General features: G+C 46.9%; 1 protein-coding gene across 1 annotated transcript in view; it reads right to left on the bottom strand.

Moving 5' to 3' along the window:
• The window catches only part of DTD1 (D-aminoacyl-tRNA deacylase 1), a 78,247-nt gene extending 66,578 nt beyond the window's left edge, over nucleotides 1-11,669 (bottom strand). The window contains exons 1-3 of the mRNA XM_055544093.1: nucleotides 11,512-11,669; nucleotides 6,602-6,692; nucleotides 3,920-4,155 (exon numbers count right to left, since the gene is read on the bottom strand). Coding sequence (XP_055400068.1) covers nucleotides 3,920-4,155; nucleotides 6,602-6,692; nucleotides 11,512-11,554 — 370 coding nt within the window. The 5' untranslated portion in view covers nucleotides 11,555-11,669. The remainder of the gene's footprint in view (nucleotides 1-3,919; nucleotides 4,156-6,601; nucleotides 6,693-11,511) is intronic.
• Nucleotides 11,670-16,812: the final 5,143 nt, after the last annotated feature.

Below are 16,812 nucleotides of genomic sequence, written 5' to 3'. Positions count from 1 at the left end.
CAGGGGAATCAGATGAGGCGGGGCACAGAAACAAGATGAACAGAGGCCATCCCAGAAGCAGATCCCCAGCCCCAGCCAGCACCATGGCCGCCACCTGGCAGCGTCAACCCCACCACGGGTTTCCACCATGAAGGCAGGGCAGCCCCCTGTGTTAGTTGCCCAGTCATGTCCAACTCTTTGTGACCCCATGGACTGCAGCCCGCTCAGCTCCTCTGTCCATGGGATTCTCCAGGCAAGAATACTGGAGTAGGTTGTCAGGCCCTCCTCCAGGGGATCTTCCCAACTCAGGGATAGAACCCAGGTCTCCTGCATTATAGGACGATTCTTTATCGTCTGAGCCAAGAAATCCGTCAGGCTGATGGGGGTCTGGGACAAGAGCCCGCCCAAGCCCTTCCAAGATCCCTGACCTGCAAAATAGTGATGAAGACAGTCTTTTTTTGTTTGTTTTTACTTGAAAATACTGGATTTAGTAGAAAATATCACATTGTAAACAAGTCCATTGATCCATTAGTTTAAAACAGAATGACAGCACAATCATGCCTAAAAGCTAAAGATGAAACACCGGTACCAAACACAGCACTTAAAGAGAGGCCTGAGCTAGGCTCTGAAAGATCTTTCTCAGAATCAGAGGCGGCGGCAGCTTCCAACTGGCACAAAAACAGGGAGGAGGAGGACACATCCAAACCGTCAAGGCACAGTGGTAACAGGAAATGAGAGCAGTATACTCGTCTTGTGAACAAAGAGTGAAGGAGCGAAGGGCAAAAGCATCGTGTTTCCTGATGTACCGGGGACCTGAGACCATGCCACATGAAGCCAGGAGGGGTAGAAGGGCAGGGTATTTTACATGGGGAAAGGATATTGGGCAACTTAGAAGAAGTTGGTGTGTTTTGGGCACTCAGCTCTTAGGGATATAGACATGTAACCTGGGAGGGGATGGATGTCAATCTGTGGTCATTTCACAGTACATACATACGTCAAGTCACTAAACCTAACAGAGCGTTACAGGTCAATTACATCTCAAAAGAACTAGACATTTCTTTTAATTTCTTGGCATCAGGGTTAAATTTTCTAACTTTTAAATTAAACTACATTGTCTTAAAGTCACTGAAGAGACCCTGAAAATCTTTCAAGAAAGAAAATGTATTCAGCAGTTTATGTTCCTTCAGCTCACAGAGGACTTTCCACGTTGGAGGTGAAAGCCAAAATCTCAAAATTAACCCAACGACAGTAAGCGTGTAAAACATACTCCCTGCACTTTGTTCCACTACAGAAGAGCAAGCAAGGCACGGGAGATCACCGTAGGGCCTCTAAAAGCCCAAAGGAGCTGAAAATAAATTCTGATTAAAACCCCTGGCATCATCCATGTTGGCTTTTCATCAGAATGATCTGATGTACCATATCCCATGAGCGTAAATTCTGATCCTTTATAAAATTATAGAGTTTACAGTACACTGCTTCAGGCACTTCACATAATGACCTGGACAAAATACACATCTTTTCAAAAAGTAAGAGCTGTTTTTAGGAACACAAAGCACTTAACGGTACATGGAACACTCGTGTTGAAGGGCTTCAGTGAAAGTGGCCTTGTTTTCACCCGCGAGTTCCCTGACAACCATCACTCATGTCCCACAGAAAGGGCTCTCTCCCGTGCTTCTGTGATATTCCTGGTGCTCATCCTTCTAAGGAACTTGGTGCAGCCTCAAACACATCTGAGGTTACTCAGAAATGGGATGATTCTACACGGCAGGCAGATGACACAATGCTGACAGCAGTTAATCCCTGGCTCAGCAAAGAAACATCATTATTCAAAGCACTGAACTCCTAATTGGGGGAAGAACCTTGTTTGTAGCAAAGCCATGTTGGACAGAGGACCCCAGTGGACGTCCACGACCAGACTTGTCCATGGAATTCTAAACTGGGATGTTCCCAGATGAGGTATGTGTATTCCTTCTCTACCAGGACCCAAGTCAAGGGCAGGACTTGACTTAAGGTGAGAGGGTCCTGATCACATAGAACCCATCTGTCCTTTTGGCAACTGGACACTTCACATAAGAGGAAAATTTAATTTAAAAGAAATACCAGTGAGGAACTGGGACAAAACTCCTCTGAACACGACCGATCTGAGGAGCTGACGGCCCTTGAGGTGGGGTTCTGCTACAGAACTCCAGAGTCAGGTCATGACATTTATCACTTATGGTTGAAAACAGGCCCAATAAAAAAGGGACCTAGGTTTATTTAACCCAGAGAGAGAAAGTTAAAGAACAGGAAAAACTACAGAATTAACTGGTGACAACAGCTAAATGTCTACAGGAGGCTGACAGCAGCAGCAGACACAGCTGTGGTTGATCAGACACAGAAGTGGTCATCCTGCGGTCTCACCCTGAGGTTCATCACCAAAGGAGGCTAAATATGCTTTCCCAGTAGCTGAAGCAAAAGGCACACTGCTGCTGCTGCTGCTGCTGCTAAGTCGCTTCAGCCATGTCTGACTCTGTGCGACCCCATAGACAGTAGCCCACCAGGCTCCCCCGTCCCTGGGATTCTCCAGGCAAGAACACTGGAGTGGGTTGCCATTTCCTTCTCCAATGCATCAAAGTGAAAAGTGAAAGTGAAGTCGCTCGGTCATGTCCAACTCTTAGCAACCCCACAGACTGCAGCCCACCAGGCTCCTCCATCCACGGGATTTTCCAGGCAAGAGTACTGGAGTAGGGTAACATTGCCTTCTCCGAAAGGCACACTAGGATGGTCTAAATGCAACTCGTCCCCTGAAACATGAAAACTGACTAGAGGTGAATGGCCCTCAGAAGAAAATTCATAATGTTGGATTCACAGTTCTCCTACAAACCAGGCCCACTCTTCTCAGGCATTTTCTAGGCTCCCTCTTGGTCGATGAAGCTTGGATGGCATCTCCCACAACCAGTGGTTAAGTCTACACTGTTCACACACCAGCAGAGAGCCACACGCGGCCACGGGGTGCTGGAAACGGGGTGGGCCTGGATCGAGGTGCACAGTGAGCAGAAAGCTTCAGTACAAGGCAGGAAAGAAGAACGCTCATCAGGAACTCTCTACACTGACTGCGGGGTCAAATCAGAACCCTGGGGGTGTCCTGCACACAAGTTGTGCTTGTTTCTTTTTCCTTTTTTTAGTATGGCTCCTAGAAATTTAAGAGGACATGCGACTCCCCTCTGCGGCCGGCAGTTGCATTCCTCGTCAGGCAGGGTAAACAACCAGAACAAAGCACCCTGCATCCTGTGCGCTGCTGCACCACGACACACCTCAAACGTGGACAGAAGCACGGAGAAGGGTGAATGGTACCACGCGGCCTTCAGAGGACACACATGGCAGCGGCAGGGGCAGCGGCTCCAATGTGGTTTTAACAAAATAATAAACTACTATATAGCACAAGGGCACTCGGCTCAGGGCTCTGTGATAACCTAGATGGGTGGGATGGGGGAGGGAGGGAGGGAGGTCAAAGAGGGAGGGGATATACGTATGTGTGCGTGCTAAGTCGCTTCAATCAGGTCCGACTGTGCAATCCCATGGACTGTAGCCCACCAGGCTCCTCTGTCCACGGGATTCTCTAGTCAAGAATACTGGAGTGGGTTGCCATTTCCTCCTCCAGAGGATCTTCCCCACCCAGGGATCGAGCCCGCATCTCTTACATCTCCTGCACTGGCAGGAGGTTCTACCCACTGAACCACCTGGGAAGCCCACATATATATACATATAGCTGATTCACTGTTGTTGTACAGCAGAAACTAACACGACATTATAAAGCAATTATACCCCAATTAAAAAAAAAGTAATAAGTATAACCAGTGAACTTTCTGGAAAGGAAATGTTCCATCTGCAGACTGTTGGTCCCCTGCTGGAAAATGTCCTGGGGACACTGCCCCCCTATCCCCTGGGGGACCCCACCTACCTTTGACGAGCTCTGGCCTGTAGGCCTTGCGTAGTTGCTCCAGGAAGCCCTTGTAGAAGGACTCGGCCTGCTCTGCAGGCATGGCCAGGTGGAAGTCGGGCTTGTTCCCCTTGAGGACACACTGCAGGGTGAACTGGCTGACACACAGCACCTCGTACTGCTTGTCCATCACGCTCTTCGACCAGTGTTTCCCACTTTCATCCTCAAATACACGCAGGTTTAAGATCTTCCGGACCCTGGGGGAAAACCCGGGTGAGAGCCACCTAGAGACCCACAAGACCCCAGACACACCCATGCCCCTAAAATGTCACCAGTGCTCTGCAGACGGGGGACACTGTGCTGGCTCCATCGCCTACACAACGGATGACCTCGGGCAAGTTCCTTTCCTCCCTGCGCCTCATCAGTAAAAAGTGAGAGTGCTGGTCACTAAGTTGTGTCAGACTCTTCTGGACCCCATGGACTGTAGCCCGTCAGGCTCCTCTGTCCATGGGATTTCCCAGACAAGAATACTGGAATGGGTTGCCATTTCCTTCTCCAGGGGTTCTTCGCCACCCAAGAATCGAACCTGGGCCTCCCGCATTGTGGGCAAACTCTTTACCGTCTGAGCCCTTCAGTAATGGGATAAAGCTGCTGCTGTTGCTGCTGCTGCTGCTGCTGCTAAGTCGCTTCAGTTGTGTCCGACTCTGTGCAACCCCATAGATGGCAGCCCACCAGGCTCCCCTATCCCTGGAATTCTCCAGGCAAGAACACTGGAGTGGGTTGCCATTTCCTTCTCCAATGCATTTAAGTGAGAAGTGAAAGTGAAGTCGCTCAGTCGTGTCCAACCTTCAGCGACCCCATGGACTGCAGCCTTCCAGGCTCCTCCGTCCATGGGATTTTCCAGGCAAGAGTACTGGAATGGGGTGCCACTGCCTTCTCCGAATGGGATAATAACAGTCCTTTCTTTTCTTTTATCAGCCCCTCTAATTCACAGAGCTTCCAGTGGGAACTGGAGCTGAGATGACGAGCCCTTCACTATCTGCTCCTTCAAGCTGGAGCTTGAGGATCATATCAAAACATGAGCTCAGTTCTATTTTCTAGAGAATTCAATCTTTACACAGGGGTAAATGATGACCCTTTTTAACAATTCAGCAAATACCCTGGAGAAAACTCATGGTCAGTGCAGAAATGCAGGAAGATCTGGGGAGAGACATTTTGACAACCATGTCACAGGCTCCTTATAACCAGAGGGGCTTTCCCTGTATGTGGGGATAACAAAGGACACCCACCTCAGCAAGGAAGAGGACTGGCTAACATTTATAAGGTCAGACTTGAGACAAATAACAAACAACTATTTCCATGCAAGCTGCAATTCCACCCCCTGAACCCACCTGTGTGGATGATGCTAAAGACATGTTCAGAGCCTCTACAAATACTCGCTCGCCACCAGTTTTGTAGGCGCCTTCTGCAGGGGACATGTCCATGGCCCCTTTTCCATGGCTGAGGTCCACCTTCTGTTGAGTCCTCTCTCTGAACCACCAAGTTACGTACTAGCTCTCCATTTTGTCAGAGCCACAGAAAGATTCAGACCCAGGCCCCAGCTTTTAACCCCTACACCACCCCCAGCCTCCTGTGTATCTGAGGGACAGCTATAGAAACACTGACATTCGTGAAGTGGTACTGAATGGTCCTTGCCAGACAGTAACACCTTAGCAGGAATTCGGTTCCAAGTCTGGTTTTCAACCTAACACAAAAGGGATTACTGGGCGCTGCTGCACCTTTGCTCTGGGCACCAAAGGGCAGAGAGAAAACAGATCCAAGCTTTGGAAGAAAGCATGCCAGATAGTGCTGGGGAGAGGAAACGTGAGGACAGGCCAGTCAGGCAACAACAGTGACAAAGCTCCCACCTTAGAAGAGAGAGCACCGGCTTCCAGGTCGGGCAGCCCAGGTTCTAGTCTGGAGTCAGGCTTTGTGCTACGTACATGTGCACGACCGTCAGCAGGTAACGTAACCTCACTGACCTGCAGATCCTCATGTGTCCAGTGAACAACTGAGCATTTCTGACATATGTAACAGGGCCCAGACAGTGCAGCTTAAACTGGGAACATAAACTATTCATGTGAAAAGAGGCTCAGTGTTTGCATTAGGAGAACGGCTCAAAGCTGCAAGAGCACACAGGGACAGAGGCTGAGCTGTGCTCCAGCCCGCCACTGACGTCACCCGCCAGGTGACAGCTCTTCCCTGCCCTCCTCGTCCGTGACACAGAGGTGGCCACACTGCATCGAAAGGCACACAGATGAAAGTGACAGAGGCTCACTTTACAGGAGCAAAACACTACGGAAGTTCCGTGTGTGTGTGTATATACATATATGTATCTTTTTTTAAAGTTCTGTTATATATTTATTTGGCTGCACTGGGTCTTAGTAGCAGCACATAAGATCTTCAATATTCTTTTTGGCATATGCAAGATCTTTAGTTGCAGCATGTGAGATCTAGTTCCCTGACCAGGGATTGAACCTGAGGCCCCCGACATGGAGAGCATGGAGTCTCAGCCACCGGACCACCAGGGAAGTGCCTATATATACATACATGTATATGTCTGTGTGTATATATTATATAAAGAACCAGCCAGCTAGCTGGACAACCAGCACGTGTCCCACCAGAACAGCAGTGATGTGGAATGTAAGATAAGATGCCTCTTACATGTGCTCCAGTTCCTTCTGCGTATCTTCCAAGGAAATACCCAGCAACACGCAGATGCCCCGTCCGATGGCGCTTATCTGCTCTCCTCCAACTGGGAAGGCAACAAAAGGGAAAAGAGACTCAGAACCAGGAAGGTGCCATGAAGCACATATGAGTATCCACAGGAAAGCTTAAACACTGCACTTGTAACTTCTTTGGCAAAGGCCATAGGTACTGGAACATATAAGAGCTTACATTAACTCAGTATTATGATCATAGCTGCCCATTCTGATTTTATATCTGGAATGAATGAGTTGTGAAGTGAACAACCGTGACACATGATTTTCAGGCCTCATGTTCATTTGTGTTACCATGAGTGAGACACCTGAAATTTTCTGAGTCTGCCCATCTGTAACAATAGAGCTTTCCTCCCAGAGAATCCAGCTTAGCTCTGTTAGTTCTCAGAAAGGAAATACTTGCTTTTCTTGAAAATCAGCAAACTGGGTAACACAATACAGAATGCAGAAACATTTATGTCATACAAAATAAATGATTTCTCTACTAACTGCAGAAAAGAGAAATATACATAAAAAATACACCTTAAAAGTTAAGCTTCAAGTCAGCAAAATTCTATTATTTCCCAGTTTATTACTAATGTTGCATTATAAGCCAATGACCTCCAAATCTTTTTGAATGATGCACCCCACCCATAAAAAAGAAAATTCTCTGAACACAGATTTCTATTTCAAATATTTGCGTGTATTTAGAGTCAACTGTCGGAGAAGGCAATGGCAACCCACTCCAGTACTCTTGCCTGGAAAATCCCATGGATGGAGGAGCCTGGTGGGCTGCAGTCCATGGGGTCGCAAAGAGTCAGACACGACTGAGTGACTTCACTTTCATTTTTCACTTTCATGCATTGGAGAAGGAAATGGCAACCCACTCCAGTGTTCTTGCCTGGAGAATCCCAGGGACAGGGGAGCTTGGTGCGCTGCCATCTATGGGGTCGCACAGAGTCGGACACGACTGAAGCGACTTAGCAGCAGCAGCAGCAGCAGAGTCAACTGTACACACTGGGCTTCCCTGGTGGCTCAGTGGTAAAGAATCCACCTGCCAATGCAGGAGATGCAGATTCCATCCCTGGGCTAGGAAGATCCCCAGGAGAAGGAAATGGCAATCCACTCCAGTGTTTTTGCCTGGGAAATCCCATGGACAGAGAAGCTGGGTAGACTACAGTCTATGGGGTCGCAAGAGTCAGATACGACTTAGGGACTAAACAGCAAGTACACAACACTACCATTTTATCAATGGTGGCACACTACTTAAGCAAGAAACATTATTACGGGGGTCAAACTAAAGCCATATTTCAAATGTTTATCTTCATAATTTTCAATTTTAGGGCCAACTTGTTACTGAAGCTCATTAGATTATTGATGTTTGGTTAGTTTATTCTGTACTGACCTAATGTTCCAATCCAGAGAAGGGTCAACTCTGACATTTTTTTGCTGTCTGCTTCTGCTGGATGATAATATCCATAAATGTTCCTGACAAGGCATCGCATACTGTGCCATGTCCCACATCCTGCAAGCTCAGGAAAGAATGAGAAACCCCCCATTCCTGCAGGCATCTGACAGTCAGAAACCAGGAAAGTACATGTCTCAACTTATTCCTTAAATAACTCTTTTTACAGCTTAACGTTTCTTATTTTTATACTTTAAAAAAACAAACATTTTAATATTTTCTTCTGTGCTTTTTTTTTTATAATGGACTATGAGTGATGAACCACTGATTCAAAATATGAAACCAAAATCATCTATCCTGACATAACCAGTAAACACTCAGGGTTGTTTGCCTGTTTGTATGGCTTTAGAAAACTTTGGCTCTATTTGTTCTTTAATTAAATCCATATTATTTTCTTACAATATCAATATTTTAAAATTTTTCCCCAGAGTATATTTTAAAAACTGAAAAAATGATTATTGAACTATGTCCACCATTAAAGTAATGCCATATGCATTACAGAAATTTTTTTAAAAAACAGGAAAGAAAAAAAGAACACAGAACACCCAAAGACAAGCACTTTAGTATGTTACTGATTGATTTCCTTTTGAGATTTCTCCACTCACAGATTTTACTCCATATTTGTTCTCAACTACCGAATAATATTGTATATAATTTTTTGTGTCTCATCTTTTAACAGCACATGGGCATGTTTTCACATTATGAGCTTTTCCTAAACATCTTTTAGTTGCAGCCCATCCAGTGAAACAGCTGCATTCTATCCATGGACGGACTAAGCATCCTATTTGGCCAGATAAATGGCTTGCTTTCAAGTTCTCACTTCAATAAATAACACTGTGGTGAAAATCTTTGGACACTAAAGTCCTTTTTTTTTAAACAGACGTTCCTGTATAGCATAGTTTTAGGTTCATAGCAAAATTGAACAGAAGGTACAGAGGCTTCCCATATACCCTGCCCCCATACAGTCCCCCCACCACCAACGTCCCTCATCAGATGGTATATTTGTTCCAGACAATGAACCTCCATGGACACATCATCATTCAAAGTCCACAGTTTACACCAAGGGTCACTCTTGGTGCTGTGGGGGTTTGAACAAATGTCTCATGACATGTATCCACCATGACACTATCATGCAGAGCAGTGTCACTGCCCTAAGACACCTCTGGGCTCTGCTGGTTCATCCCTCTAAAGCTTTTTCCATAATTAGGATTAACTTCGTAGATGAATCCTCAGAAGTAGAATCACAATTTGAAGTGTTTCAAATCACTATGTGAAGAGTTTCAACATTTTCATAATGTGGTATTGTCCTAATAAGCAAATTATGCACCAAAGCCTTGAAATGACACTTTCCTTTTGGAGAAGTTATGCCCCTCCCTAGGGATGTTTTATTATAGACAAATGGATTTCTAAAGGGAAAAAACACAGGGCTAGGAAAGACCTGAGATATTTAGTCAATATAAATTTATTTTGTATAAATATAAATTTATTTAGTTTATAAGTAAACTAAAATAGTTTATTTGATGCCATGTATGTTGGCACCATACAAGACCTCTTCTTTGAGAAGAATTCACCACCTAACTAATCCATTCAAACCCAACCAATCTCTTTCCAACATTCTATGAATCTATTCAGATTTCAGCTCATAAAGCTGAGTGACGAATCTAAAAGAGAGGTACGTATGTATATGTGTAACTGATTCACTTTGCTATGCACCTAAAACACACCATTGTGAGTCAACTATACTCCAATAAAAATTAAAGAAAAAGCTGAGTGATAGACATGGGGATTACTGTCCTGTTCCATCCATGTAACCATATGAATATGTCTGAAATGTTCCATCATTTTAAAGCTTTTAAAATTAGATGATCATAATAACCACGCTAAGGCATCAATGTGCTGGACCATGTTCATAAAGGAGGCTACTATATAATGTGACTCCTAATATTCTCCTCTGTCACTCATAAAATCGGAAGTGACATTTTAGAACCTTTGAAATAAAATGCCACTCACGAAAGGCCACGTGGCAGCGGAGCCAGTCACATCCTAAAGCAATCAGAAAATCTCTCTGTTGTAATTCCAGGAGAAGGCCTGGCTAACCAAAGGCTCCTCCAGCACTGCGAGAGAATTCCATCTTATTAACTCCTAACCACAGTTAGCACTCTTGCGTGTTTTTTCTTTTTTTTCCCTTAACATGCAGGATGGTTTCTATGTTGTTTTTAATCCAAAGCATATAATTTAAATAGTAAGCTAAAATCATTCAAACTATGCAGCTAATCTCACAGAATCATGTTTTTAATCAGATTGGCAGAATGGAGAGTTGTCGGTTAGGACCAAAACTTAACATTCTGCAAAGTTTGCTCGCTGCTCATGACGATCACATTGAGCAGACTGCAAAATTCTTCTCAAAAAAAAAAAAAAAAAGGCAATAAACCCCAGAGTTATACTATCCCCCGTTACTCCAAGACCATATCGCAAACCAGCTACCAAAACACCTTAGAAATCATGTTGCAGGACTGAAAAGTAGAATCTCAGATTTAAATACATGGTTTTACCGAGTTTGATGGTTTCTTTAGGGGAGTTTGCTGTTTTGTTCTTAGAGCTATACTTTCTTGGACACAAAAACACGCGTTTGGTATACACTGGTTTGAGGGCAGGGTTATCTACAAGGGAAACAATACTAGAATTCTGCCAATAAGAATAGGAAAGACTAGAAGACAATGTAAAGTTAGTCATTCCAAAAAATAATAATAAATGTTAACATCTTTATGATCTTGTCTGAGTTTTGAAACGATTCCCTTGTACCCACTAGTCATCTGGACCCCTGATGTCCACACGAGACCACAAGTGACCAGGAGAAAGACTGAGGGCCGCGAGGCTCGGTCCACGAGAGACTGGCGGAAAGAAACGCCTCCTGATGCTTCAGGGTCTCCCCGGGTTACGGGGGCGGACACGCTCAGAACCAGCCCCTGCGAACACCTGTCAGGGGCGCGCACCTCGCGGGGCGTCCAGCTCCAGGAAGACCGAGACACGGAGAAAACCCGGGGGGGTGTTGGGGGAGAGAAAGGCACAAACGCCGAGGGGAGCGGCTGGGGAGGAGCTGCGCGCTCCTGAGACGCCCCCCCACGCGCAGCCCTACAACACCCCGCGGAAGGGCGGGCCGGGGGACGCCCGGGGGCGCGGCCGTCCGCGCTCCGAACAAAAGCAAGCGCCGCTGAAGACGACGGCCACCGCGTCCCTCAGCGGAGACCCGGCGGCCCTTTGAGAGCGCCGCGGGCCGGGGTACGGAGGGGCGGTGGGGGTGCTCGGGGCCGCGGGGCTGGGATCGCCCGTGGGCGGCGCCCGGGAGAACCTTTGGCAGGGGCGACCGGGCGCGGGGTCAGGGCGGCTCCTCCCGGCCCCGCCCGACTGACCTGTGACGCTGGCCCGGGTGACGCGCTGCACCACGGCCTTCATGGCGGCGGCTGCGGCGAGCGGGGCGGCGCCGGGCGGCTTCCGGCCTCGGGGACTCCGCGGGCGGCGCGGCGGCCGGCGCCCTCTGCCGGGGACACCCGGAAGCGCGCCCCGGCGCGGCCCCACCGGACTCGCCCACCGCAGGTTGGCCCCGCCCTCCGTAAGTTGGCCCCGCCCCCGCGTAGCCCCGCCCCGCGGTGGGCCCCGCCCACTCCCCGTTCCTGCCCACCCAGAGCTGAGCCCCGCCCAGACTCAACCCCTTTCCTGGCCCCCACTCCTAGGCAGACTCACAGGTGCTAAGTTTCTGCTCACATCCCGCCAGTCATGCCTGCATCCCAGCTTTGTCCTGATTCCTAATCCTAACCGTGTTCCTCCTGCCGTTTTCCCACCCCTCTGACCCCAGATCCTCCCAAATTCCTTTTCCCTTGTCTTCCTCCCTCTGCAGCTCCTCAGAAACCAGACATAAGAGGAACTGCTGCCTAAAATAGCCATCTAACTGTTTAGGTCAATCCTAAAGGAAATCAACCCCGAACATTCATTAGGACGGATGCTGAAGCCCCAATACTTTGCCACCTGATGCGAAGAGCCAACTCCTTAGAAAAGACCCTGATGCTGGGAAACATTGAAGGCAGGAGGAAAAGGGAGCAACAGAGGAGATGGTTGGATGGCATCACCGACTCAACGGACATGAGTTTGAATAAGCTCTGGGAGATGGTGAAGGACGGAAGCCTGGTGTGCTGCAGTCCGTGAGATCGCAGAGTCGGACACAACTGAGCAATTGAACAACAAACTGTTTAAGTACTCATTTGACCTACCTGTCATGTTTCCTGCAGAGATACATGATTCTGTAATTCTAATTCCTTCTCTAATCCTAATATTTGGCCTCTCTCACAGGATTATTAGAAGGTTTGAATAAAATACACTGTGTAAAAGTGCTTGGAAAGCTGCAAAGGACTGTACAAATATTACCCTAACAATCATTGTCACAGATTAAAAAAAAAAAAAAAAACTCCTCTGAGTGTGTCTTCTTCAGTCTGATAGTGCTGGTGGGTACAGAGGAATGGGGTTCCTGATATTCCTGAACCAAACTCAGGTCTTCCCTGCCCTGCTTTTGTGCTGAGCACCTCAGAAATGGCAGCTGGTTTATGGTCTTTTTGTATCTTAGTTTTCATAATTGTGGGCTTCCCAGGTGGCTCAGTGGTAAAGAATTCAGCTGCCGATGCAGGAGACTCGGGTTCCATCCCTGGGTCAGGGAAAATCCCCTGGAGAAGGAAATAGGAACCCAACTCCAGTATGCTGCTGCTACTGCTAAGTCGCTTCAATCATGTCCGACTCTGTGCTACCCCATAGACAGCAGCCCACCAGGCTCCACTGTCCCTGGGATTCTCCAGGCAAGAACACTGGAGTGGGTTGCCATTTCCTTCTCCAATGCATGAAAGTGAAAAGTGAAAGTGAAATCACTCAGTCATGTCCAACTCCTCGCAACCCCATGGTCTGCAGCCTACCAGGCTCCTCCATCCATGGGGTTTTCCAGGCAAGAGTACTGGGGTGGGTTGCCATTGCCTTCTCCAAACCCCAGTGTACTTGCCTGGGAAATTCTATGGATAGAGAAGCCTGTCAGGCTACAGTCCATGGGATCCCAAGAGTCAGACACGACTTGGCTACTGAGCACACATCCATGTTCATTTCTGCCCCACTGTGACTGTGCATGGGTGCTGTTATTTGTAGTCCCTATGGTTTCTTTGTATCCTGTTGCCGGAGTTGACGTCTGTCCAGGTGCAAGCACTCAGGTAGAAGGTCCCAGGTTTCAGCCTGTGTCACCCTGACCCTTCTCTCCTGAAATAGGTCACAAACTCTCATGTGAGAGATGCCCCTCTATACCGGGAGGAAAGGAGCAGTCTTATTTCCAAAGACAAAAGCTGACCAAGAAGAATCTGAACCAACAAGCTTTGCAGTTTCCTCCAGTTTACTTGCCTACCTCATATTCCTTAACCTGTCATGTTCCTCCATGATTCTTCAGTTCAGTTCAGTCGCTCAGTCGTGTCTGACTCTTTGCGACCCCATGAATCGCAGCACGCCAGGCCTCCCTGTCCATCACCAACTCCCGGAGTTCACTCAGACTCACGTCCATCGAGTCAGTGATGCCATCCAGCCATCTCATCCTCCATCGTCCCCTTCTCCTCCTGCCCCCAATCCCTCCCAGCATCACAGTCTTTTCCAATGAGTCAACTCTTCACATGAGGTGGCCAAAGTACTGGAGTTTCAGCTTTGGTATCATTCCTTCCAAAGAACACCCAGGGCTGATCTCCTTCAGAATGGACTGGTTGGATCTTCCTCCAGTCCAAGGGACTCTCAAGAGCCTTCTCCAACACCATAGTTCAAAAGCATCAATTCTTCAGCACTCAGCTTTCTTCACAGTCCAACTCTCACATCCATACATGACCACTGGAAAAACAATAGCCTTGACTAGACAGACCTTTGTTGGCAAAGTAATGTCTCTGCTTTTCAATATGCTATCTAGGTTGATCATAACTTTTCTTTCAAGGAGTAAGCGTCTTTTAATTTCATGGCTGCAGTCACCATCTGTAGTGATTTTGGAGCCCAAAAAAATAAAGTCTGACACTGTTTCCCCATCTATTTCCCATGAAGTGATGGGACCGGATGCCATGATCTTCATTTTCTGAATGTTGAGCTTTAAGCCAACTTTCTCACTCTCCACTTTCACTTTCATCAAGAGGCTTTTTAGTTCCTCTTCACTTTCTGCCATAAGGGTGGTGTCATATGCATATCTGAGGTTATTGATATTTCGCCCGGCAATCTTGATTCCAGCTTGTGCTTCTTCCAGCCCAGCATTTCTCATGATGTACTCTGCTGCTGCTGCTGCTGCTGCTAAGTTGCTTCAGTCATGTCCGACTCTGTGCGACCCCATAGATGGCAGCCCACCAGGCTCCGCTGTCCCTGGGATTCTCCAGGCAAGAACACTGGAGTTGGTTGCCATTTTCCTTCTCCAATGCATGAAACTGAAAAGTGAAAGTGAAGTCGCTCAGTCGTGTCCGACTCTTAGTGACCCCATGGACTGCAACTCACCAGGCTCCTCCGTCCATGGGGTTTTCCAGGCAAGAGTACTGGAGTGGGGTGCCATTGCCTTCTCCGGATGTACTCTGCATAAAAGTTAAATAAGCAGGGTGACAGTATACAGCCTTGATGCACTCCTTTTCCTATTTGGAACCAGTCTGTTGTTCCATGTCCAGTTCTAACTGTTGCTTTCTGACCTGCATACAGATTTCCCAAGAGGCAGGTCAGGTGGTCTGGTATTCCCATCTCTTTCAGAATTTTCCAGTTTATTGTGATCCACACAGTCAAAGGCTTTGGCATAGTCAATAAAGCAGAAATAGATGTTTTTCTGGAACTCTTGCTTTTTCCATGATCCAGCGGATGTTGGCAATTTGATCTCTGGTTCCTCTGTCTTTTCTAAAACCAGCTTAAACATCTGGAAGTTCACGGTTCATGTATTGCTGAAGCCTGGCTTGGAGAATTTTGAGCATTACTTTACTAGCATGTGAGATGAGTGCAATTGCAAACTTAATGACAAAAACACACACACACACACAAAACACAGGCCTGCTTCTTTAGGTCTTCATCTCTTTATCAAGACTCTTACGTCATGTAAGTGAAGTGAAAGTCGCTCAGTCATCTCTTTGCAACCCCCAGGACTGTAACATGCCAGTCTCCTCTGTCCATGGACTTCTCCAGGCAAGAGTCCTGGAGTGGGTAGCTGAAAACTTTATATAAATTTGTATGCTTTTCTCCTGTTCATTTGTCTATCACTTTACTTTTTCCGACCTGAAGAGAATAAGGAAAACTTTTTCCTCCCCTAGAAGAGAAAGTTTCAAGTTGAAAACAAGAAACAGTCATTTGGCCAGAAAAGATACAAAATAGTATGCTGGAATGTTAAATACTATACACTCAGATCAGATCAGGTCGCTCAGTCGTGTCCGACTCTTTGTGACCCCATGAATCGCAGCACGCCAGGCCTCCCTGTCCATCACCAACTCCCAGAGTTCACTCAGACTCACGTCCATCGAGTCAGTGATGCCATCCAGCCATCTCATCCTCTGTCATCCCCTTCTCCTCCTGCCCCCAATCCCTCCCAGCAACAGAGTCTTTTCCAGTGAGTCAACTCTTCGCATGAGGTGGCCAAAGTATTACACACTAAGTTGCCAAAAATAGTATCACCGGTAGTAAGACAAACATCATACACTTCTGATACTTCACTGAGGAAAGACATGGCATCACTTTAGTGGTATTGTCTGCCAAAAACATATAATCTGAATCCAATCATGAAGCAAGACCAAACCTAAATTAAGGAGCATTCTACAGAATGCAGATTGAAGGCAGAAGGGGACGACAGAGGATGAGATGGCTGGAGGGCATTACTGACTCAGTGGACAAGAGTTTGAGCAAGCTCCTGGAGATGGTGAAGGACAGGGAAGCCTGGCATGCTATCCTCCATGGGGTCACAGAGTCCAACACGACTGAGTGACTGAACAACAACTACAGAGTAACTAGAATAATCCTTCAAAAATGTCAAGGAAAAGAAAATCTGAGATACTTTTCCAAGTTATACGGAGCTTTTCTTTTCCATTTTTGTCACCACACAGCAGACAGGATCTTAGTTGCCCAACCAACGACAGAACCCGGACCCCCAGCAGTGAAAGTTCCAAGTCCTAACCATTGGACTGCCAGGGAATTCCACGTTCATACGCGTATTTCATATACATCTCCTTCTGATTTAGGTGCATTTACGTGGGTTTGTCACTTGCAACCAACGGAGACCAGTGGAGAGAAACCTGCAGCACCAGAGGGCAGGGACCCGGATCCTCACTTTGTACCCCCATCTCTAGAATACTAGTAGCCACTGTTGGGATTTAATCCACATCAGCTGAAAGGATGAGGGTATCTGTGCTGCTCCTAAAGAACTGATGGAGTCTACTGAATCCAGGAGTTACAACCCAGTTCATAATACACTTACCAAGCACCCATATAGTACACGAAGGGCTGCTCCAAGTCCCAAACTAAACATGGAGGTTTCCCAAACCTAATCTTAAAGGGACCACAGAAGCTCTGTTTGACAGCAACATGAAAGAAGTATAAAGTTACATCAACTAATTTCAGAAAACCAAGTTTACAAAGTTCAATATGATATTTCACTTCAATCTTTCACTCCTATGAATACAGAAGAACACCCTCTGAATATGCAA

Source organism: Bubalus kerabau, chromosome 13 (assembly GCF_029407905.1).
Source record: "Bubalus kerabau isolate K-KA32 ecotype Philippines breed swamp buffalo chromosome 13, PCC_UOA_SB_1v2, whole genome shotgun sequence".
In the NCBI taxonomy this organism is placed as follows: Eukaryota; Metazoa; Chordata; class Mammalia; order Artiodactyla; family Bovidae; genus Bubalus; species Bubalus kerabau.
The sequence above is the reverse complement of the archived record's forward strand: the minus strand, read 5'-3'. Positions and strand labels throughout refer to the sequence as shown.